At 38.1% G+C, this 25,950-nt stretch overlaps 1 protein-coding gene and 1 non-coding gene across 4 annotated transcripts in view; one reads left to right on the top strand and one right to left on the bottom strand.

Moving 5' to 3' along the window:
- Positions 1-25,950, top strand: part of SCP2 (sterol carrier protein 2) — a 106,052-nt gene that overhangs the window by 29,833 nt on the left and 50,269 nt on the right. For all 3 annotated transcript variants that reach the window (XM_035018530.1, XM_035018532.1, XM_035018531.1), the window contains exons 7-10: positions 9,452-9,515; positions 13,010-13,096; positions 14,436-14,586; positions 15,779-15,926. In XM_035018530.1, coding sequence (XP_034874421.1) covers positions 9,452-9,515; positions 13,010-13,096; positions 14,436-14,586; positions 15,779-15,926 — 450 coding nt within the window. The remainder of the gene's footprint in view (positions 1-9,451; positions 9,516-13,009; positions 13,097-14,435; positions 14,587-15,778; positions 15,927-25,950) is intronic.
- LOC118020462 lies at positions 4,411-4,542 on the bottom strand. The gene has a single exon (XR_004681897.1). It is a non-coding gene; the product is annotated as a small nucleolar RNA SNORA63 (small nucleolar RNA).

Below are 25,950 nucleotides of genomic sequence, written 5' to 3'. Positions count from 1 at the left end.
CTAAAGCTATTTCCTACGTTTTTTTTTTTTAAAGATTTTATTTATTTATTTGAGAGAGAGAGAACACATGAGAGGGGATAGGGTCAGAGGACAAAGCAGACTCCCTGCCGAGCAGGGAGCCCGATGCGGGACTCGATCCTGGGACTCCAGGATCATGACCTGAGCCGAAGGCAGTCGCTTAACCAACTGAGCCACCCAGGCGCCCTATTTCCTACGTTTTTAAACTCAGTCCATTCCAGTCTGGCTTCCCTCCTTTCTCAAGGCTACCATTGAACACCATGTTGCCATATCCAGTACATACATTTTAATCCTAATTTAACAGACCTCAGCACCATTAATCCCTTTGCCCACTTCCTTCTTGAAACATACTCTTCTCTTGGCTTTCATGACACCTCATTCTCCTGGTTTTTCTTACCTCTTTGGCTATTCCTTGTCCATTTCCTTTTTTTTTTTTTTTTTTTTAAGATTTTATTTATTCATAAGAGACAGAGAGAGAGAGGCAGAGGGAGAAGCAGGCTCCCCGCTGAGCAGGGAGCCCGATGCGGGACTCGATCCCAGGACCCTGGGATCGTGACCTGAGCCGAAGGCAGACGCTTAACCATCTGAGCCACCCAGGCGCCCTCCATTTCCTTTTCAATTAAAATATTATTTGAGCTCTCATTATATTCTAGGCACTGTTCTAGGCATTGGAATATAGCAGTATATCAATTTGCTATTGCTTTGTAATAAACTATGCCAAAACTCAGTGATTTAAAAAAATAATTATTTATTATTATAGTTTACAAGTTAGTAGATTGGGAATCAGCTCATCTAAGCTGAGCTCAGACCTTACTTGGGTTAATCATATGGCTATAAGTTGGTCTCTCCTCCTCCTGGGACCAGAGAGCCGGCCCTGGCATGTCCTTTTCATGGTGACAGCAGGACAAGAGAGTAATTTGCAACATGTAAAGCCTTTTGAGACTTAGGCTGTTGACCAAAGCAAGTTACATGGCAAACTTGGAATCAAGGGATAAGGAAATATATTTCATTTCTTTTGTGGTAGGAAACTACAAAGACAGACCTAAAAGGACATTTAAGAGGGAAAAATAATTAAGTATGTTAGTGCATTCATTCACAAGCTATCAATAAGTAGATGAGATGTGAAATTTTTGCTTAAATTTCTAGTTTGGGACAGACAATATGAAAAAAATGAAGATAATTTCAGGTAATTATTAGTCCTGTGAGGAAAAAAAAAACAAAGTAATATACTTATGGGAAGAGGGGGACCAGTGATGGCCTCTGTACTCCCATATCCAGTTGGCATCTTGGATCTCTGCTTGTATCTTTAATAGGCATCTCAAATTTAACATGTTCATTTTTATTTTTTATTTTTTTTAAGATTTTTTTTTTTTTTTGGTCAGAGAGAGAGCACAAGCAGGGGGTGCGGCAGGCATGAGAAGCAGGCTCCCTGCTGAGCAAGGAGCCTGATGCCAGGGCTCAATCCCAGGACGCTGGGATCATGACCTGAGCTGAAGGCAGACGCTTAACCGACAGAGCCACTCAGGCGTCCCAAATTTAACATGTTCAGATGTAGACTCTTAACTCTGTTCTCCCATAATTTTAAACTTGTTCCTTTTCTAGTTTCCTCGTCTCAGTAAGTGGCACTTCCATCCGTTCAGATGTTCAAAGTAGAAACATGAAATCATCTTTGACACTTCTCCGGCCTTTTCCCCTATTCCATTCCCTCATTATGTCCTGTCAATTCTACCTGCAGACTCCCAGTCCCTCATTATGTCCTGTCAATTCTAACTGCAGACTCCCAGTGTTTCTTCCTTCCAGTTCCTTTCACTACCACAGCTCTTACCCTAGATTTTTCAGTCTGTGGGTTGTGACCTGCTAGGAAATGATGGAATCAAGTTAGTGGGTTGAACCCAGCATTTTTTTAAAGTCAAAACATTTTCAGTGCTGGGTATTAAAACTCAATACAGAAAAGTACACAAAACATAAATATACAGCTTAGTGAATTCTCATAGAGCTCCTCACTGTGATCAAAACCACCTACGAGGTAAAAAATAGAATGTTAATACTCAAGAATGCTCTCTGTAGATTATTCTTAAGAATTTTGTGGGTCTCTTGTGAATCATCTTAGGTCACTCCATTAGACAAAAAGCTACACCTACAAATCCCTTTGAGATAAGCTCTCCTTCCTTGGGTCTTTTCTGAGATGGCTGAGGGACAATATTCTTAAGCTTCCTTGTAGTTCTTATCAATCATGAGAGGATTTGTGAGGCGCAGCCCTTTTCTCTTTAGAGGGCTTTTTTTCTGTTCGAACTATATTCTGAGGCATCACTTTTGATCTGAGATCTTTTTTTTTAAATTTTTTAAATTTAAATTTTTTTTATGGATTTTATTTATTTATTTGACAGAGAGAGACACAGCAAGAGAGGGAACACAATCAGGGGGAGTGGGAGAGGGAGAAGCGGGCTTCCCGCGGAGCAGGGAGCCTGATGCAGGGCTCGATCCCAGGACCCTGGGATCATGACCTCAGCCGAAGGCAGACACTTAACAGCTGAGCCACCCAGGCGCCCCTGATCTGAGATCTTTAACAAAAGATTTGTCACACCCTGGGCCTCATCTTTGGACCATTTTTTCCTGGCAGTGCCCTGGATTTGGTCTTTGCTCAAAGGCCATTTCTTAATTTTAGCATCTCTTCCCATTTGAGAAGCTTGAATTTTCAAAATCATCAAGTCCTGAATTCTTTTTGTTTAATAGCCCTCTCCTCTATGTAGCAATATAGATTTTTACTATAAATAGCAAGAAGAAACCATGTGGCACCTTCAATATTTTCCTTATTATCTAATTTTCACATAACTGCAGATAATAGTGTTATTATAATTTCTGCTTCTATTGTAGCAAGGATTTCCTTTCCTCTAGTCTTCAGTAAGGTTTTATCATTTTGCAAACCCTCACCAACAGCATCCTCAAAGGATCTGGAGGCTTCTAGTAATAGTTTCTTTAAGGCACTTTAGGCTTTCACTAGCAGTTTCTTTATAACTACCTCCTGTTTCCAAAACCATCCACATATTTTACATTTTTTGTTTAGTGTAACCCCAATTCCAGTATATTAGTCTGCTCGGGCTGCTATAACAAAATATCATAGACTGGGTGGCTCAAACAACAAAAATTTATTTCTCACAGTTCTAGAGGCTGGGAAGTCCAAGATCAAGGGGCAAGATAGCTTTTATTCTGAGGTCTTTTCCTTTGGCTTGTAGCTGGCTGCCCTCGATTCATGTGTACTCAGATTCATGTGTACTCAGATGACCTCTTCTTTTGTGCAGGTGCAGGGAGAGAGAGAAAGAGAATGAGAGAGACAGAGTGAGAAAAGGAAACATCTTTCTCTTCCCCTTCTTAAAAGGATTATTGTAAGGGCACTAACTCATCATGAAGGCCTCACCCTCATGACCTCGTCTACCCTAATTACCTCCCAGTAGTCCTGTTTCCAAATACTGTCACAGTGAGGGTTAGGGCTTCAACATATGAATTTTGTCAGGGACACAGTCTGTAGCATTTAGGTACCAAAATGTGTATTCATTATTTGTTATTGTATAATAATGAGACTGTGTATTTTAAAAAATAATTTCTTATTGTTTTCATTCTGGTTGTAGAGTCTCCTGGGTTTAAGCACATTGGCCTTTTTATCAGTGTCTTCAGTAAGCCAAACTGTTTTCTGCCTTAGAATCTCATATTCCCTTCCCTTTGGCTACAGTGCTCTTTATTCCATTCTTTCAAGGTCAGCTGTCCTCATCGTTTTTTTTTTGTTTTTTACGATGGGACTTGAATTCACAACCCTGAGATCAAGACCAGAGCTGAGATCAAGAGTCAGATGCTTAACTGACTGAGCCACTCAGGCACCCCCATCCTTTAGGTCTTAAAAGAAAAAAAAAAAAACAAAAAAACTTGTCTCATATATCCAACACTTTACAAAAGTATCTCCACTTGGATGTCAAAGAGGCATCTCAAATTTAATAGGTCTAAAACTGAAGTCCTAATTCTTTCCCTGAATTCCCTTTTCCCTCTGTTCTTCCTGAAGTTTTCCCCATTCAATAAATGGTAACTCCATCTTTCTAGGACCTTTGGCCAAAAACCTTGAAGCTGTTCTTGATTCTACTTGAACTTGACATTCACTGTATTGGCAAACATTTTCACTCATTTTTCAATATCCATTTCTTACCCTTTCTACCACTTATACTATAGTGCAAGCCACCATCATTTCTCACTTGGATTGTAGGAGTCCTAACTTTTTCTGCTTTTGCTTATGTATCTCTACAGGCAAATCTTCACTTTATAGCCGGAGCAGTGTTTTGTCTGTCTGTTGTTTTTTGTTTTTTAATTCAAGAATCACCAGTCAAATCAATATTTAGTTTTATTGACATGTATGAGACCAAGCATCCCTGGCTGCTACAGGAGTATAGCAGACAGTTATAGTTAAGAAACAACTTTATTTTGAGCAGGGGGAAGGACAACGCCGTACTTAACAGCTATATTAGAGTCTAAATCCTGCTTCAGAGCAGTGTGTTTAACATATAAGGCAGATCATTTCACTCCTCTGCTCAAAACTCTGCATGTGCTCTCATCACGTTCAGATTGAAACTTAGAAGTCTTACTATAGCCTGCAAACTTCTACACAATCTGGTCCCCCACCCTCCTTAGCTTTCTGACCTCATCTCTTACCATTTTTTTTCTTTCACCATTGTACTCTAGCCACATTATCCTTTCTGTTTTTGAAAACAATAAGCACATTCCTACTTCAGGCAGGGCCTTGCCCTTTCCACTTCTGGAATGTTCTACCCTAAGATCTCATCAGTGCTAGCTCCCTTATTTCAATCAGGTTTTGCTTAAGTATTGTCATCTGCTTCTTTCATCACCCTCTTTCCCAGAACTCCCTATCCTCTGTCTCTGGCTTTACTATTTTATGTAACACTTATAAAAATCTGGCATATGTATTTTTTCTTACTGTCTCTTCCAGCCAGAATCTAAGTTCCATAAGGCCACTGATTTTTGTTTTATTCCCTGTTCATTGACTGTTATTGACAACAGTGCCTGGCACAAAACAGGTATTCTGTAATTAATTAATCTTCAAAGAAAGGCTGTCTTTGACCATTCAAATTGAAGTAGGTCCCTCCTGTTATTCTCGTTCATAGATAGCCCCCTATTGCTTTCCTTCATAGCATCTAGCACTGTTTATATTCATATATATTTTGTGTGTGGTTTTATTTGTTTAATTTTTGTCTTCCTCATTATTCTGTAAACTCCATGAAAGCAGGATCCCTGTCTGTTTTATTTACTTTCAATATACCCAGCTTAGTACAGTGCTTGGCATGTAATCTAGACAGAAGAAAATTGTTTTGTTTGTTTTTTCCTTTCTCTTCTACAGTCCCTAGCATATGTAAATACTCAATAAATATTTGTTGAATGAATTCCCATACCTATATTGTCTTATTCGATTCTCATAACAATCCATATGGGGGATGTTATTATCCCATTAAGTAAGATTCTGGCTGCTGGCTTCAGGATCTTTTATATATATATAATTTTGTTGTGTTCAGAAAGTATTCATCAGTTGTTTTCTTGAGGTTTTTTTTTTATCTTTCAGGAATGGGAAATTGTATTTTGTTAAAGGCTTTCTCCAGCATCTGTTGAATTAATTGCATTATGTCCCTCATTTAGATCTGTTATTAGAATATTTTATTAACGGATTGCTGATATTGAACCAACTTTGCATTTCTGGAATGGATGCCACTTGGTCATGATGTATTGATTTTTTTTTTTTTTAGTGGGGGGTTAGATTCTGTCACTATTTTATTTAGTACTTTAAATCAATATTCATAAGTGATATTGATGTATAATTTTCTTTTTTTCCTGTCTTTTTTCCTTATCTTTTTCCTTTTCTTTTTTCCTTGTTTTAATACCAAGTTGTATTAATTTTATACTTGCTTTATAAAAAGAAATAGGAAGCCTTTCTTTACTTTTAATGCTCTGATACAATTTGTGGAGTATTGGGACTACCTGATCTTTGTAGGTTTGGTAGAATTCCCTGTGAAAACATCTTGGCCTGTTTTTCTTTCTTTTTGGTAGTTGCTTGGTAATTTATATATTTCTTTATGTTTGAACATCTTATCTTTAGTGAGGTCGTTTTGGGCAGTCTATATATCTCTAGGAAATTATCCATTTCATTTAGATTTCCAAATCTTTGTATAGAAGTCTGAAAAGTAGTCTTTTACAACTTTAAAACTTGTTTCTATCAATGGTATTTACCTCTTGTTATTTTTTTTAAAGATTTATTTATTTATTTGAGAGAGAGAGAGAGAGTGTGTGAGCATGAGCAGGGGGAGGGGCAGAGGAAGAGGGAAAGAATCTCAAGCAGACTTCCCACTGAGTGGTGAGCCTGTTTTGCGGCTCAATCCCAAGACTCTGAGATCACGACCTGAGCTGAAACCGAGTCAGATGGTCAACCAGCTGAGCCACCCAGGTGCCCCTCTCTTGTTATTTCTTATTTTTGTGTATTCCTGCTTTCCTTTTAAATTAGTAGTAGTTTATTTGTTAAATTTTTCAAAATAACAGGATCTTGATTATGTCTGCTCTTTTTATTCTTTACCAAATTAATTTCTGCTTTTATCTTCTTTGTGCTTTCTTTTAGTTTACTTCAGTTGTTGTTTTTCTAGTTTTTGAGTTGGAAATTTAATACATTTTCTTTTTTTTTTTAAAGATTTTGTTTATTTATTTGAGAGAGAGAATGAGATAGAGAGAGCATGAGAGGGGGGAGGGTCAGAGGGAGAAGCAGACTCCCTGCCGAGCAGGGAGCCCGATGTGGGACTTGATCCCGGGACTCCAGGATCATGACCTGAGCCGAAGGCAGTCACCTAACCAACTGAGCCACCCAGGCGTCCCCATTTTCTTTCTTTTTAATGACAACTTTATTGAGATATAATTCACATCCCATAAAAGTCACTCTTTTAAAGTGTACAATTCAGTGATTTTTACTATATTCAGAGTTGTGCAACCATTGCCACTACCTAATTTCAGAACATTTTCATCACCCCAAAAGGAAACCCCATACCCATTAGCGGTCCTCTCCATTACCCTCTCCCTCTCCTCTCCTCCTTGGCAACCACTGTCTGCTTTCTGTTTTTATGGATTTGCATATTCTGAACATTTCATTTAAATGGAATTACTTAATTAGTTTTTTATTGCATTGTGATTTGGGGTGATTCCTGGTTCTATGGCTCCCTCTTATGTCAGTGTAGTAATGTCTTATATCTGTAGTGGATTTTTTTTGAAAGATGGGTTGTGTGTCCTCTGATTTCTCTCTCTCTCTCTCTCTTTTTTGTCTTGCAGGACCCTAAAGATTTCCCCTTTTGCTTCTTTCCTCTTTCACCATCCAGCTACCAAAGGACACCTTTCCCTTTCTTTTTGTCCCCTTTTTTCTCCCAGAGCTATGCTTTTCAAAGATTACCACCTTGAATTTGCTGTACTTTTCAGACCCTTCCTGCAGTCATGCTTTGATATGTAGTAATATTGTTCCGTATTTTCACATTTGTGGGGAAGTCTTTCTCTTCCCGGTGGTAGTTTTATTTTTTAATTTTATTTTATTTTTAAAGATTTTATTTATTTATTTTTGAGAGAGAGAAAGAAAGAGCAAGCATGCATGGGGGGAGGGGCAGAGGGAGAAGCAGACTCCCCATTGAGCAGGGAGCCTGATGCAGGACTCAATCCCAGGACTCTGGGATCATGACCTGAGCCGAGGGTAGACACTTAACTGACTGAGCCACCCAGGTGTCCCCCTTTAACCCCCTTTTAGACATAATACACATGTAATAATAATAAAGGCTCTGAGTGTCTTGCTATAAAGAAATATGTTTAACTTTGTTTAACCCAGTATTATCTAAACTTATTTGACAGAAGAACCCTCATTTTTAAATTTTTATTTAATTTTTATTTTTTTAAAAGATTTTATTTATTTGTCAGAGAGAGAGAGTGAGCACAAGCAAGGGGAGCTGCAGGCAGAGGGAGAAGCAGGCTCCCTGCTGAGCAGGGAGCCCCATACGGAACTCGATCCTAGGACCCTGGGATCATGACCTGAGCTGAAGGCAGACGCTTAACCGACTGAGCCACCCAGGTGTCCCCCCTCATTTTTTAGTAACATCAAAGTGCTCCCCCCAAACAAAAGAAAAACCAAAACCCACACTATAGTATTTCCTTACCTTGTCCCAAAAGATGTCCTAAGAATTTTAATTTTCTTGCTGATACACAGATACTGTGTTTCATCTGATCTACCAGTCAAACCAATCAAAAAAAGATATAAATCTACTATGGCTTGTTCTTACTAAATCCATATTGGCTGCCTCCTGATCATCACTTTTATTGGTATGAGATCACTAATATGGACTCTACTTTCTTCAAGATTTGCTGAATTATATGTATGTCATTCCTGCTCTGAAGATCATCCTCCTGACAGAGGAGATAGAGATGAAGCAGAAATGGGAACTCTTCATTTTCTTGTGCCATGCATTAACATAACATTATCAGCTCCTGTCAGTGGACTTTTTCTGTCTTTGGCCTTTCTGGCTCTAAAGCAGGATTCAAAACCTATCTTATGCTGCTTTGTCTTTTTAAAAGTAGTAAAAAAAGAGGGGGGGCGCTTGGGTGGCTCAGTTGTTTAAGCATCTGCCTTCAGCTCAGGTCATGAACCTGAGGTCTTGGGATTGAGCTCTGGGTTGGGCACCCTGCTCAGTAGGGAGTCTGCTTTTCCCTCTCCCTCAGACCCTCCTCCCTGCTCGCACTCTTGCTCTCTCTCGCTCGCTCGCACTCTCTCTCAATTGAATAAATACAAAATCTTTAAAAAAAAAGTAGTAAAATTTTTTTTCATATTTTACTTTCTTAATGTATGCTTTTGTTTTCCTGACACTAATCTTTAAGCTTTCTGTTAAGGAATTTAAAAACATACATATTTCTTGTTATGCTGTAACTTTTCTGAAAACCCTTTTGCCTTATCATAAGGAAGGAGAAGGATCAGGTCCTGGAGGATGTGAGTTGTAAAATTCACTTAATCTAGGAGCATTGGGATGCTTTGGCAGACTCCTTGAAAAATTTCTGGCAGTGCTTTCCTGCCTTATATCCACTGTTAATCCCAGGCTATATTTTCTGTTTTTTGAAATTGGACTCTAGTTATACTAGGTAGAATTGGCCAGTTTGAACTGTTTTCATGTCATATGCTTATTAGTGGATTCAACTATACTCAAGTTTAATTAAAGAAGTATTTATGTGAGGGATCAGTGTTGAAGTTGTCAGTACTGATAATGTGTACCAGGGAAAAGGTAGAAATATTTGGCAGGACACTGAGTACCATTGCAACGTTTGTTAATAAGCAATAGGAAGGCATTGACCCACTAATAGATGTTTGGTTTCCCTGCAGGAACAAAAGTTGAACAGTTTGCAAAAATTGGATGGAAAAATCATAAACATTCAGTTAATAACCCGTAAGTATTTTGGAAATATGAAATAGTGAAAATCTGGGTTATCCTGCTATGTAATATATAACTTTATACTTGAAAGGTAAATGCAAGACCTCAAAGATATTAACTAGAATGTTTTATTGTCTTTCAGATAAAAGGCTTGGCCCAAGTAAACTTTTGACTACAGTTTTAGTTTTGGGTCTGTTTGTATTTAGGATGCCATTTAAGTTTACAAAAGAGTGTGAATGGTTGTTGTTAAAGATGTAATTGGTCATACATTGCAACTGCAGTATTGAAATTTTTGTGATAATTTTGGTTGAAAATAACCAGTGACCATTTTAAACCATTCCTTAAAACTTTTCTTGAAGTGTTCATAAAATGCCTATTAGTAGCCATTTTAATTACTTTCTATTAAATATTTGTATTACTTTAGTAATGTGTTTTAATTATGTCAGTGTCATTAACTCTTATTCTGGTAGAATAATATGATTATTATATCCTAAATGATCTGAAGTAAAATTACATCTTGTTTATTACAGATCATTCATCTTTGAATCCCTCGTGCCTACTGCAACGCCAGGGTTATAGCATGTACTTAATGGTTGCTGAATAAAATTGGTTCACTGGCAATTGAATTAATCTCTACAAAAGCAATACCACTAGGCAATAAGAGAGTAATAACTAGCTTTATTAAATGCTAACTGTGTGTCACTGTGCTAGGTATTTTTATGTACATTTTGATTTAATCCTCTCAAGGACCCTATAAGGTAGATATTTTTATTCTCATTTTATAGATAAGGAAAATGAGGTTTACAGAAATGAAGCAACTTGCACAGGATCATTCTAAGTAGTGGTAAAATAATGTTTATATTTCCTCCTACTAGATTGTAAACTCCTTGAGGACCAGAGCCATCTCTTCCTGATCTTAATGCTTAGCAGGGATCTTGGAACATGATAGGTGCTCAGTAAATTGTTTCTGAACTATTAAACAAATTTTGTCATATTTACTAACATAAAACCATGACAAGGAATATTTTATACCACAAATGGATCATTACCACATATTTCTTTTTTTTTTTTTTAAAGATTTTATTTATTTTTATTTGAGACAGAGAGAATGAGAGACAGAGAGCATGAGAGGGAGGAGGGCCAGAGGGAGAAGCAGACTCCCCACCAAGCAGGGAGCCCGATGCGGGACTCAATCCCGGGACTCCAGGATCATGACCTGAGCTGAAGGCAGTCGCTTAACCAACTGAGCCACCCAGGCGCCCCTCATTACCACATATTTCTAATATTTCATGCTACTGCTCGTTCTCCTGATTCTCCTAATTTTAAATTGATGTTTGAGTTCAGGGCATACTTAATTAACAAGTAATATCTAATCCCATGCCCTAGATCAAAGGATATTTTATGAAAGATGTAAAGGTATTGCAAAAGCTTTAGTGAATTTTCATTACTTACATGATAAAATACAAATTCCTTCATATGAGATAATAAGATTGTTATAATTTGGCCCACTCTACTTTGCCAGTCTTATTTCCTGCCACTTTCTGGCTATTCCCAATCTCTAGCCTCACCAGATTACTTTTTTCCCCCTAAGTATAGTATATAATACTCACTTTTGTGTTTTTACTTAGCCTGTTAGCTCTCCGTGGAATATCCTTTTGCCGTTCTTTTGCTTGGTGAATATCTACTTACCCATCAATCCCCAACCCAAATGTCATTACTTCTCTTAACATCTTTTTTTTTTTTTTTTTAAGATTTATTTACTTATTAGAGAGAGAGAGAAAACAAGTACAGGGAAGGGTGGAGGGAGAGGGAGAAACTTTAGCAGACTCCTTGCTGAGCTCAGAGCCCAATGCAGGGCTTGATCCCATGACCTTGAGATCATGACCTGAGCCAAAACCAAGAGTCACATGCTTAACTGACTGAGCCACCCAGGTGCCCCCCTGTATAACATCTCTGTCGTCATATTTATCATATTATATTTGTTTGGCACAGATTCAGACTGAATTCCTTGAGGGTAAGGACCCATGGGACATACCCATATCCCATGAGCCTAGCACAGGATCTGGCACAAATTAGGTGTTTTTGGAAGTTGGTGATGGTCAAAGTTAACTTTAGAAGCAGAGGTACAGATACTAGTATACAGATCTAAGTTACATGGGCTTTATTTCTAAACATTTGAATTGCTTATTAATTTCCATACCAGTTGAAATTTGCTTTTAGAATCTCCTTTGTGGTGTCTGCTGTTTCTGCTATTTGTGCCAGAGCAGTTTCTGAAACCATCTGATTTTATTTTTATTTTTTTATTTTTTAAAATATTTTATTTATTTGAGAGGGAGAGATAGAGATAGAGAGAGCATGAGAGGGATGGAGGGGCAGAGGGAGAGGGAGAGGCAGACTCCCTGCTAAGCAGGAGCCTGACATGGGGCTCAATCCCAGGACCGTGGGATCATGACCTGAGCTGAAGGCAGACGCTTAACCGACTGAGCCACCCAGGCACCCTTGTTTTGCTTATAAGGAACTAGTATTTAATAATTCTCCAGGGGGGAAAAATGGTATCCTATTTAACCCCCAACTGATCTGACACCTACTAGGTGTACTGCAATTCAATTCTGTCACTAACCACTAGAGTTGATGCAGACCCCTGAATTAAGAACTTAGTCCTCCACAAGACTGCCCTCGCTTAAGATGGCAGCCACAAGTAGGGTCCCCAGGCCACCTGTACTTCTGACCAACTGACTGTAAATTCAGGGGTTTCCATGATCACTCACGTTTGATAATTCACTAGAGTTACTCACAGAACTCAGGAAAGTGTTATACGTATGATTACAGTATTATTATAAAGGATACAACTCAGGAACAGCCAAATAAAGAGGCACATAGGGTAATGTCTGAGAGAATTCCTAAAGCTGAGTTTCTGTACCCTCTTCCCATGGAGTCGGGACACATCAATCTCCTGATATATGAAGGTACTCACCCAAGCTTCAGTGTCCAGAGTTTTTAATTGGGGCTTTATTATGCAGGCATACTTGATTAAATCATTGGCCACATGACTGAACTCAATCTCCAGCCCCCTCCCTTCTCCTCAGCAGTCAAAGTGACTCAAGAGTCCTAATCCTGTATTCACATGGTTGGTGTTTCTGGGTGACCAGCCCCTTGCCTTCCCTCTTCCCCTCCCCAGTTAACAAGGGGCCCACTATGAGTCACCCTATTAGCATAACAGAGACACTCCTATAACTCAGAAAATTGCAAGGGTTATAGAAGCTCTATGCTAGGAACCCAGGACAAAGATTAGACAAATTTTTTATTATACAGCATATGGTATTTTGGAGATTAGATTTTTAAAAACTTCAATTCAAACAACTTATATTAAAGGTTGAAACTTCATAAAAGCCTGTCTTTTGGTTGTAAAAACAATATTTACATATTATTCTCTGACTTTTGGATCAGAATATTTTCAACAAAATTGTTATTGCTACCTCCGATTCTGTAACTACTTATTTTGTACTTAGGCATTCCCAGTTCCAACAAGAATACAGTTTAGACGAAGTGATGACATCTCGAGAAGTTTTTGATTATTTGACTGTCTTACAATGTTGGTAAGAAAACCACATTTTAATATTTATTTATTCATTTATTTATTTTTTAAAAAGATTTATTTATTTATTTGAGAGAGAGAGTGGAGGGGAGGGAGATTGCAGCGAGAGAGAATCTTCAAGCAGGCTCCCTGCTGAGTGCGGAGCCCAGTGTGGGGCTGGATCCCACGACCCATGAAATCATGACCTGAGCTGAAACCAAGAGTCGGATGCTCAACTGACTGAGCCACCAAGGTGCCCCCACATTTTAATATTTAATAGAGAAAAATAATTGCTCCCTCCCCCCCGCCTTAGGTAAACCTTAGGCTTTGTGTCTGGGTAAATCTGTATCTACTTCTGCAGCACTCCTGCTAATGTGTCCTCACTCTGGAGGGAGGACCTGTACTTCTTATTCATATCTAGAGACAGACTGTCTTTTCTCTTGGAAAATTCTGTATTTTATTTCCTTCTTTCATGAGTTCTACCTACTTTTTAAAAATTGTATTTTATTCATGTAAATGTGGCTTAGGAGGCCAGTGGAGTCCAGAGTTTCTCCCTTAAGCGTTTTGTTTTCTCTGCTGTATGCTTCTACCTTAGGAAATGTTACTCAATTATAGTAACTAAGAGTAAATGTGAAACAAGAAAAATGAAAAACAAGAGAAAATAGCTCTAATAATGGTAATAGTTGCATCTTGAAAATTGCTCAACAATATCTGTCTCCTGGAAGATACTGGCTAGCATGCAAGTGAACAAACGGAGTCAGCTTTTATCTGTTGCAATATGAAGGTCTGCCCATTTATAAATCCAGCTGAACTCAGAGAAGGCTTTTTGTGTCTGCCACTTTCCTTTACAGCTTGCTATAAGGAAAAGAGCTATTTTGAGGAGATCACCAAAGTCTTAACTAAACCACTTTCTGGTTTGGACTTTCTGGTATCTGTATCCCATCTTTTCCCAGTTTTCAAAAGGATTCCATGACTGGTTATTTGGGAAACAGCAAAGCTGGAGCTAATTAGGCCTATAGTGGAATTTTTATTGTACTAGGATAAAAATAACCTGTGGACTCCTCAGAAGTCACTCTGAGCTGTCTTATGCATCGGCAGAGGCTAATCCAGGGTTCTTTGCAATGAGAACTTTTTGGGAGAGACTCTTAGAGACCAAGCAGTGACTGATAGTATTTAAGTTCTGATAGAGGTTCAGTCCTCAAGTGGGAAGCATGTATAATTTTTAACTGTAGATTTCACAATGAAGACAGTGCAATGACGAGCAAACATCCTCAGTTTTTCTTTCCACATAGAAAGAACTCCTAGTCTATAATCCTAGGATAGAGGTAGACTGGGTGTAAATAATTGTTACCTCCTCTTAGTCCCACTTCAGATGGTGCTGCAGCGGCAATTTTGGCTAGTGAAATATTTGTACGGAAGTATGGCCTGGAATCCAAAGCTGTGGAAATTTTGGCACAAGAGATGGTAACTGATTTGCCAAGCTCATTTGAAGACAAAAGCATTATTAAAATGGTATGTCTGAGATGCTTTTTTTTTTAAATTAAGTTCAATTAGCCAACATATAGGGTATGTCTGAGATTCTATTTTATTTATCAATTGAGGGATTTCTGTTTAAAAATTTTAAGGTGACATCATGTTGTCATTCGCTCTAGAAGTTATTTACTTGAAAAAAAAATCAGTCCAGAAAATTTAGTATTATAACCCATCCTTAAGAATCTGTTAAGGGAAAAAAACTGATGAGAACATATGCTTCTTGTGATAGAGCCACGCATGCATTTTTAACTAACTAAACGTGCTGTTTTGGTGGGCTTTTTTCTTTTTGAGTTGACTGGATATGCCCAGAGCTCCTTTCTTACACAGCTGAGGGAAAAACAAGGATATTTTCAGGGAACTTTCTTGACCCTTAGCACTTTAAAAACGCTGATTAAAGATTGAGTAAATATGGAGGAAGTTAAAAAAATGAGAATTCAGACAGAGTTAGTTGAATATTTGAAGATACACACATACATATTAAAGAAATGCAAAGGTGCATATATATGCACATATATAATAATCAAAAGGTAATTAGAGTTTACAAAATGATATTGCAACAATGCTTTGAATTTGAAAATGTCTCTATAACTTGCCCAAGATCACAAAGCTGGGATGTGGCTGAGATAGAACGTCTCAGGTTTTCTGAGTACAGTATATTTACACCACAATTTTATTCCTTGGAGAAAAGTTGACTTGTTATTATCTGAGGGCAAAGGGGTGTTAAGATCAAGGATTTGGAAAAATCGTATCCTATATGATTTTTTTAAATGAAGATTGTTTATTTTCATGTAGAAATTCCTCATAGTTTTTAGTGTATCTGAGTCATAATGATCTATTGATCTATCTCTTCCAACCTATTTACCACAACAACATATTGTGGTTTGATAAGAATTTTTGTAACTGCACAAGATATGGCCCGAGGAATTATAAGTCCTTTTTATATATCTTATTTAAAATTCTGTTCTTTATAGTACAGAATTCAATATGTACATTCTCCATTCTGAGTATTCTTTTATTTTGACTTTCTGTGTAATATAGAATCAACTGAGATTTTAATATGTGCATTCAATTTTCAGCTATTAAAGGTTATACATATTAATCTCTTATGAATCTTATATAAAAGTCCCAGTTTTGATGCCCTTAATTTATTTATATGTGGTTTTGGTTTTAGGTTGGCTTTGATATGAGTAAAGAAGCTGCCAGAAAGTGCTATGAGAAATCTGGCCTGAGACCAAATGATATTGATGTTATAGAACTTCATGATTGCTTTTCTGTCAATGAACTCCTTACTTATGAAGCCCTGGGACTCTGTCCAGAAGGTAATATCTTTGGTGAGATTTAGATTAACTTAGTAAATTTCACTGAGGAAATTTCATTTTTGCCATTAAAAAGAAGAATTCACTAATTGCTTTTACCTCCATGTTGGCTCTGCCGTACTGTGCAAAGTGAATGTAAGCTATCTTGATACTAGACTTTTTAGAACAGGTAGTCTTGGACAATACCAACACTGAGATAACAGATTATACAAATAATTTGTATTATGTAAATCAGGGGTACTTATTATGAACCATTAAGTAAAAAAAAAAAAAAAGGATAAAAATTACATAGGTAATTCCAAATATTTCATATTGTGTTTGAATGAATACTTGCAGAAAGGAAAATGGAAAAACTGGTTGTTGAGATCTGGAGGATTTTTTTTCTTTTCATTTCCAAAGTGGTTGTATTATTTTTCATTAATATCAGTAGTGTATGAGAGTTTTAGTTGCTTCACATCCTCACCAACAGTTTTAAACATCTCAGCCACTGAAAAGAGTATTGTGTGTCCTGCAGCAATCAGATAAGAAAAAGAAATAAAAGACATCCAGATTGGTAAGGAAGAAGTGAAATTGTCACTATTTGCAAATGACATGATACTATATATAGAATACTCTAAAGATCCCACTAAAGAAAAACTATTAGAACTGATAAATGAGTTCAGGAAAGTTGCAGGATACAAAATTAATATACAGAAATCTGTTGCATTTCTATACCCTCATAATGAAGTAGCAGAAATAGAAATTAAGGAAACAATTCCATTTAAATTATACCAAAAAGAATAAAATACCTAGGAATAAATTTAACCAAGGAGATGAAAGTGTTTTATACTCTGAAAACTGTAAGACATAGATGAAAGAAATTGAAGATGACACAAACAACTGAAGAGATATACCATGCTCATGGATTGGAAGAATTAATATTGTCAAAATATTCATACTACCTGAAGAAATCTATAGATCCAATGCAATCCTTATCAAAATACCAGTAGTGTTTTTCACAGAACTAGAACAGATATTCCTAAAATTTGTATAGAACCACAAAAGACTCCAAATAGCCAAAACAGTCTTGAGAAAGAAGAACAAAGCTGGAGGTATCACAGTCTCAGATTTCAAGATAGACTACAAAGTTATAGTAATCAAAGCAGTATGGTATTGGCAGAAAAATAGGCATATAAATCACTGAACAGGAGAGCCCAGAAATAAACTCACACTTGTATGGTCAATTAATCTACAACAAAGGAGGCAAGACTGTATAATGGGAAAAGACAGTTTCTTAGATAAGTAGTGCTGGGAAAACTGAACCACTGTCTTATACCATACACAGAAATAAACTCAAAATGGATTAAAGACCTAAAGTTGAGACCTGAAACCATAAATCTTTTAAAAGAAAACAAAGGCAGTAATTTCTTGGACACATTAGCCTTAGCAGTATTTTTATGGATATGTCTCCTCAGGGAAGAGAAACAAAAGCAACAATAAACTATTGAGACTACACCACAATTAAGCAAAGGGAACCATCAACAAAACAAAATGGCAACTTCTGGATGGGAGAAGATATTTGCAAATGATATATCTGATAAGGGGTTAAATATCCAAAATATATAAAGAACTTATAAAACTCAACATCAAAACCCCCAAATAATCCAATTGAAAAATGAGCAGAGGACCTGAATAAACATTTTTCCAAAGAAAACATGCAGATGGCCAACAGATACATAAAAAGATGCTGAACATCAGTAATCATCAGGGAAATGCAAATTAAAATCACAATTAGTCAAAATAGCAAATATCAAAAAGATAAAAAATAAGTGTTGGCAAGGATGTAGAGAAAAGGGAACACTCATGCACTTTTTTTGGTAAAGATTTTATTTATTTATTTGAGAGAGAGAGAATAAGAGAGAACACATGAGAGAGGGGAGGGTCAGAGGGAGAAGCAGACTCCCTGCCGAGCAGGAAGCCCGATGCGGGACTCGATCCCGGGACTCCAGGATCATGACCTGAGCCGAAGGCAGTCACTTAACCAACTGAGCCACCCAGGCGCCCAACACTCATGCACTTTTGATAGGAATGTAAATTGGTACAATCACTGTGGAGACAGTATGGAAGTTCCTCAAAAAATTAAAAAATAGAAATATCATACAATTCAGTAATTCCACTACTAGATATTTATCCAAAGAAAGCAAAAACACTAATTTGAAAAGATATTTGCACCCCATGTTTATTGCAGTGTTAGTTACTATAGCCACAATATGGGAGCAACCTGTGTCCATCAATAGATGACTGGATAAAGATGCAGGGTGTGTGTGTGTGTGTGTGTGTGTGCGCGCGCGTGTGCGTGGGGGTGTGTGTGTGGGGAGGGGGTTTCTGTGTATATAAACACAATGGAATATTACTCAGCCATAAAAAAAGAATGAGATCTTGCCATTTGTGACAACATGGATAGATGTAGAGGGTATTATGCTAAATAAAATAAGTCAGACAGAGAAAGTCTGTAGTTTTCTTCTTTCCCTGGTTTTGGTATTAAAGTTATGCTGGTCTCAGAAAACAAATTGAGCAGTGACCATTCATTCTGTATTTTCTGAAAAAGTTTGTGTAAGATTAGTGTTAGTTCTTCCTTGACTGTTTCATAGAATTTACCAGTATAATCAAGTGCTTTTCAGGTTTCTTTTTGGGAAAGTTTTTGATAAGTGAAAATTGGCTAATAGAGATGGGCCTATTCAGATTTTCTGTTTCTTCCAGGGTCTATCAATTTTTGTAAGTTATATTTTTAAAGAAATTTACCCATTTCATTGTTGTCAAATTTATTGGCGAAATTTGTGCAAAGTATTCTTTTATTATTCTTTTAATGTCTATAGGGTCTATGGTGATAACTTCTTTTTTATTCCTTGTATTGGTGATTGGTGTTCTTTTTCCTTTTTTTTCTTGATCTGTCTAGCTAGATATTTGTCAGTTTTGTTGAGCTTTAACAAGATTCAGCTTTGGCTTTGTTAATTTTCTTTATTGTCTATTTTTCCATTTCATTGATTTCTGCTCTTTTTTTTTCCTTCCTTTAACTTACTTTGGGTTTACTTTGGTTTTCTTCTTTTAAGTTTCTTACAGGAGAACCTTAGGTCATTTATTTTAGATCTTTCTCCTTTTCTCATATAAGTATTTAAAGCTGTATGCTTTCCTCTAAGGAGTATTTTAGCTACCTTCTATAAAATTTAATATATTTCATCATTATTCAGCTCAAAATATACTTTTTTTTTTAAAGATTTTATTTATTTATTCATGAGAGACAGAGAGAGAGAGGCAGAGGGAGAAGCAGGCTCCCAAGGAGCAGGGAGTCCGATGTGGGACTCGATCCCAGGACCCTGGGATCATGACCTGAGCCAAAGGCAGACGCTTAACCATCTGAGCCACCCAGGTGCCCCAAAATATACTTTTTAAAGATTTTATTTATCAGAGAAAGAGAGAGCACAAGCAGGGGGAGCGGCAGGCAGAGGGAGAAGCAGGCTCCCCGCTGAGCAAGGAGCCCATCATGAAACTCGATCCCAGGACCCTGGAATTATGACTCAGCCCAAGGCAGATGCTTAACCGACTGAGCCACCCAGGCATCCCCAGTTCAAAACATTTTTAATGTTCTTATAATTTTGTCTTTGACCTGTAAATTATTTAGAAGTGTGCTATTTAGGGACGCCTGGGTGGCTCAGTCGTTAAGCGTCTGCCTTTGGCTCAGGTCATGATCCCAGGGTGCTGGGATCGAGTCCCACATCAGGCTCCTTGCTCAGTGAGGAGCCTGCTTCTCTCTCTCTCTCTGCTGCTCCCCCTGCTTATGCTCTCTCTCTCTCTGACAAATAAATAAAAATCAAATGCATTTAAAAAAAAAAGAAGAAGAAGTGTGCTATTTAATATCCAGGTATTTGGAACTTTCCTGGGTATCTTACTGTTATTGCTCTCTAATTTAATTCTGCTGTGGTCAGAGAATACACTTTGATTTTGATCCTTTCAGATTTATGGAATTTTATCTAATGGCTCAACATATGGTATATATTATTGGTGAATTTATAAATATGCACTTGGAAAATAATGCAGATTCTGCAGTTATTAGATGTAGTGTTCTCAACATGTCAACTAAATTGAGATGATTGATAGGATTTTCAGATCTATGTCTCTAGTGATTTATTTGTTTTGCTCTATCAGTTACTGAGAGAGGAGTATTAAAATCTCTTCTATTAATTGTTGAATTGTCTCTTTCCCCTTTAGTTCTGTCAATTTTTGCTTCATTTATTTTGAGGCTTTGTTATAAAGCACAAGTGCATTTATAGTTGTATGTCTTCCATTTTTTCATTATGAAATATCTTACTTTATGTCTGGTTATATTCTTTGTTTAGAAGTCTCTTTTATCTGACTAAAATAGCCACTCCAGAGGCACCAGGGTGGCTTAGTCAGTTGAAGTCCAACTCTTGATTTCGGCTCAGGTCATGATCTCAGGCTCTGCAGTGAGCGTGGAGCCTGCTTAAGATTCTCTCTCCCTTTTCCTCTACCCTCCCTCACCCACTCTCTCTCTCTCTCTCTCAAAAAATAAATAAATAAAATAGCCACTCCAGTATTCTTACGCTTACTATTTGCATGATATATTCTTTTCTACTCTTTTGCTCTCAACTATTTATGTTATTTATCTGTATAAGGTGTATCTTTTATAGGCAAAGTGTATTGTTTTTTATCCTTTGTCAATTTCTGCCTTTTAACTGGAGTGTTTAAACCTATGCTGTCTAATACAGTAGCTATTAACTAGCTGTGACCATTGAATCCTTGAAATGTGGCTAGTCCAAATTGAGATGTGTTGTGTGAAGTACACATTGGATTTTGAAGACTTAAAATGAAAAATAGAATGTAAAGTATTTTATTAATTTTTTCATGGGGGCGCCTGGGTGGCTCAGTTGGTTAGGCGACTGCCTTCGGCTCAGGTCATGATCCCAGGGTCCTGGGATCGAGTCCCGCATCGGGCTCCCTGCTCTGTGGGGAGCCTGCTTCTCCCTCTCCCACTCCCCCTGTTTGTGTTCCCTCTCTCGCTGTGTCTCTCTCTGTCAAATAAATAAATAAAATCTTTAAAAATAATAATAATAATTTTTTCATGGGGCGCCTGGATGGCTCAGTTGTTAAGCGTCTGCCTTCTTCTGCCTTCTTCTTGAAACTTCTTCTTGAACCCATCTGTAGTGAGTTTTTTATTTTAAATATTGCATTTTCAATTCTAAGATTTACATTTGGCTCATTTCATAGGTTCCATTTCTTTGCTGAGAACTCATATCTTTTTATTCATTTTTACTGTGTTTTCCTTACCTCATAGTCCAAATGGTTATTTTTGTCTTTGTCTGATAATTCTATGATCTGGGGCTTCTCGGGTTTTGCATCTGTTGATTATTTTTTCCCTTGAGAGCTGGTCACACTTTCCTTTTCCTGGTTCTTTTCTGTATTAATTTTGGATTGTATTGGGGACAGGTGATTGTTACATTGTATAGATCTTCTAGAGAATGTTCATGTTTTTGTTTTAGCAAGCAGTCAACCCAGTTGTGTTCAGACACTTTCTGTCTTGCCTTCTGTGGGTCGTGGTTAAAGTCTCTGTTCAGTTCTCCAAGCCTTTGCTGTGCGGCTTTGGGTCTGTCCTATTCATACTTAGCTGAAGAGTGAGCCTGAGATTTGTAAGTCCATACACAGAAATAAGGGATCCTCTTCTCTGGCTCTTTCCACTGTGAGCTTACTCTTACTCTCTGACCTGTATGGATTTCTTTTCCTAGTCTCTCTGGTTAGAAAGATGGGTTTTTTTTGTTTTGTTTTGTTTTTTGTTTTTTTAAAGATTTTATTTATTTATTTGAGAGAGAGAATGAGAGAGAGAGCACATGAGAGGGGGGAGGGTCAGAGGGAGAAGCAGACTCCCTGCTGAGCAGGGAGCCGATGCGGGACTCGATCCAGGGACTCCAGGATCATGACCTGAGCCGAAGGCAGTCGCTTAACCAACTGAGCCACCCAGGCGCCCAGAAAGATGGGGTTTTTGTTAGACTTTTAGCTACCTGTGCTGCCCTGCTGCCAGTCTGCTCCAGGACTCTGCTTACCCTTGGAGCAAAGCTGTTAAGAGAGCCTAAAAAGAGAAAACTTGGAACTCATCCTTGTGTAGCGGCTTCTCCATGTTTTAACTCCCTCCATGATTCCCCTGCTTTTGTTTACTTTTCAGAGTCTTCAGGTAGTTGTTTTTTGTATTTATCCAGTGTTTTCAGTTGTAAACAGTAGGAGACACAGGCTATAGTGAATATATGCTGCCTTAGCAGAACTGGAACCCAATTTCAAGGTTTTAAATATGTATATATTTTGACATATAATGATGATTTGTAAAATTATATCCCAATCTTAAACCAGTTCCCTGATCTCTAGACTCATATGTCCAGCTGCCTAATTTTCAGAGGTTTTTTGGATATCTTATGAGTATCTCAAACCTAAGTCCAAATTGAGTTTCTGATGTGACCCAAACTTCTTCCTTCCTCAGTCTTCCCCATCCTACAGTTGCTCCAGTTCCTCTCTTTCTCTGGCGGCTCTCATTGAATCCATCTCTAAGTCCTATTGGCTATTGACTCTACCTTCTAAATATATCCAGAATATAACTGTATCTTACCACTCTTTATCACTAACAGCCTAGTCCAGACCACCATTATTTCTCATTTACATTATTATAGTAGTCTCATAACTGGTCTGCTCCTACCAGGTCTCCTTACAGTCTATTCTCTACAATGAATCTTTAATGATCCTGTTAAAAGCATACAGCAGGGGCGGCTGGGTGGCTCAGATGGTTAAGTGTCTGCCTTTGGCTAAGGTCATGATCCCAGGGTCCTGGGATCGAGCCCCGCATCGGGCTCTCTGCTCAGCGGGAAGCCTGCTTCTCCCTCTCCCACTCCCCCTGCTTGTGTTCCCTCTCTCGCTAACTCTCTCTGTCAAATAGATAAATAAAATCTTAAAAAAAAAAAAAAAGCATACAGCAGATCAATGTCATTCCTCTGTTCATCTCATTCAGAAGTAAAAGCCAAATGTGATCTGTCCTCTTTAGTCCCCTTTCCCATCTCTCTGACTTCTACATCTCTGACTCTTTTTTTTAGTGAAGAAAAATGTAGGGACTAACACACCCTTTTAATATGTTTTTAAATATTTTTAAGGTTTAAAAAGTATTTAAAGTTTGTAATTCCTAGTAGGAAAACATTATCTGAATGAATACCCTAATGGCAAACCACTATAGAATGTTTCAGTTGCATGTGGGGCAGAGGGGTAGGGATTCTCTTCACAGCATCCCAGCTTTCTTCATCTACATCTCTGACTCTTTTACTTTGTGGCAGCTACATTGGCCTCCTTGTTCAAACACTCTAGGCTTACTCCTAGCTCAGGGCCTTTCTTCAAATACCCATAGGATTTGCTTCTTTATTCCCTTTAGGTCTTTGACCAATTGTCACCTTCTCAGTGGAAGCCTTCTCCAGTCACTTGGTTTAAAATGTGAACTCCTTACCTCTGTCTTTTTTTTTTTTTTTTAAAGATTTTATTTATTTATTTGACAGAGACACAGCGAGAGAGGGAACACAAACAGGGGTAGTGGGAGAGGGAGAAGCAGGCTTCCCGCTGAGCAGGGAGCCCAATGTGGGGCTTGATCCCAGGACCCTGGAATCATGACCTGAGCCAAAGGCAGACGCTTAACAACTGAGCCACCCAGGCGCCCAACTCTGTCTTTTTTGTCCCAACACTTCCTCTACCCCCTTTCCTGCCTTTTTCCCCCTGTGGCACTTACCACCACTCTACTGTATATTTTATTTACATATTGTCTGTCTCTTCCTCACACCTCTTCTGACAATGAAGTAAATTCCATGAGAGCAGAGTTTTTGACACAGAATAGGCATAATAATTGCTTTCTATTTATTTTCTTATCTGTGGTACATAAGAGTGGTCATTATAGTACTTTTATCTCTGGATCACTTTTAGTTGATGAGCTCAAGACAACTTCCCAGTGGAATCTTCTGATATTTAATAGGATTGTATATATTATGGAAAAAAACATGCAGTGAATTATTGATTTCCTGGGGTTGATTTGTGTTCAGTCTGCTATTACTTGGTACAGTAACAATATTTAGGAGTTTTAAAAGCTGTGATGGCAGGTAGAATACCTGTTATGACCAGAGCCTTGTATCAGGTTCTATGTCAGAAACACACCAAAAAATAAAAGAATGCTGCAATAGATGGTTTTTAATCTACAACCTAGATTTAAAAGAAGTGTTAGTCGTAGGGACGCCAGGCTGTCAGAGGAGCATGTGACTCTTGATCTTGGGGTTGTGAGTTCGAGCCCTACATAGGGTGTAGAGGTTACTTAAAAATAGAATCTTAGGGGCACCTGGGTGGCTCAGTCATTAAGTATCTGCCTTCGGCTCAGGTCGTGATCCCAGGGTCCTGGGATCGAGCCCTGCATAGGGCTCCCTGCTCAGTGGGAAGCCTGCTTCTCCCTCTCCCACTCCCCTTGCTTGTGTTTCCTCTCCCTCTGTGTCTCTCTCTATCAAATAAATAAAATCTTGGGCGCCTGGGTGGCTCAGTTGGTTAAGCGACTGCCTTCGGCTCAGGTCATGATCCTGGAGTCCTGGGATCCAGTCCCACGTCGGGCTCCCTGCTCGGCAGGGAGTCTGCTTCTCCCTCTGACCCTCCCCCCTCTCATGCTCTCTATCTCATTCTCTCTCTCAAATAAATAAATAAAATCTTAAAAAAATAAAAGATTAAAAAAAAAATCTTTAAAAAAAAGAAGTATTAGTCAAAAAATTCTGTGATTAGTGTGCTTCAGTTTACCAATGGAGAAACTCTTTGTTTTTTTTTTTTTTAAAGATTTTATTTATTTGACAGAGAGAGACACAGTGAGAGAGGGAACACAAGCAGGTGGAGTGGGAGAGGGAGAAGCAGGCCTCCCGCAGAGCAGGGAGCCCAACGCGGGGCTCGATCCCAGGACCCTGGGATCCAGACCTGAGCCGAAGGCAGACGCTCAACGACTGAGCCACCCAGACGCCCCAACTCTTTGGTTTTTAAAGGCAATAAAATATTTGGTTAAGAACACAGGCTATGGAGCCAGGCTATCTGATAATTAATCCTAGATCAATCCCCTGCTGTTGCCTTGGGCTGGTTACTTAGCTATAAAATGAGAATGATACTACCTACTTATCAGGGTTAAGAATTAAATTATGTAAATATATGGAAAATAATTAGAACAAGGCCTGACACAGAGTGAGTACTTTAAAGTTATTAGCCACCTCTAACAGCACCACAACCACCTTTATCATCTTTCTTTGGAGATTCCACTTCATTATATGTGTAGAAGAATATTTTATATAATGCATGCATTTTAATTTACTTCTTAACCACCTGGAAGAATCACCAGAGAATTGATAGGAATGTTGAAATCACCAAGCATGTAATTTTCATTTTCTTTTAAGCTTACATTTATGGTTTAACAATATTTTCAGCCACTTCCCTTCATTTCATGTCCCCTGCCCTTACCCCACCCCCTGCACCCTCCATTTACTAAGAATGTTTATATAACATATAACAGTGCAATTGAAAATGGAAATGGGGGCACCTGGGTGGTTCAGGTGGTTAAGCATCTGCCTTTGGCTCAGGTCATGATCCCAGGGTCCTGGGAATGAGGTGCCCTCCCACCCCCCCGCCCTATATCCATAGGGCTCCCTGCTCAATGGGGAGTCTGCTTCTCCCTCTGCCTCTCTGCCCCTCCCCCCTGTGCTCTTTCTCTCTCAAGTAAATAAATAAAATCTTTTTAATAAATGGAAATGAATATATTGGGCAATATTGTGGATTTTTAAAGCTGATATAATTATTTAGTTATAGTATTGTATCCAGTTTCATTCTTTAGGTATCTGAATCTCTGTTATAGTTATAGCAATTTTGGAAGCTAGAGAATTCTTAGGAACTAATAAGAGCTCTGTTTCATGAATGAAACTTTCTGAAAATATAAACCTTTATTACT

Source organism: Mirounga leonina, unplaced genomic scaffold (assembly GCF_011800145.1).
Source record: "Mirounga leonina isolate KUSES-001 unplaced genomic scaffold, KU_Mleo_1.0 Mir_173, whole genome shotgun sequence".
NCBI classification, from domain to species: domain Eukaryota; kingdom Metazoa; phylum Chordata; class Mammalia; order Carnivora; family Phocidae; genus Mirounga; species Mirounga leonina.
This window is presented reverse-complemented; position numbering and strand designations above follow the sequence as displayed.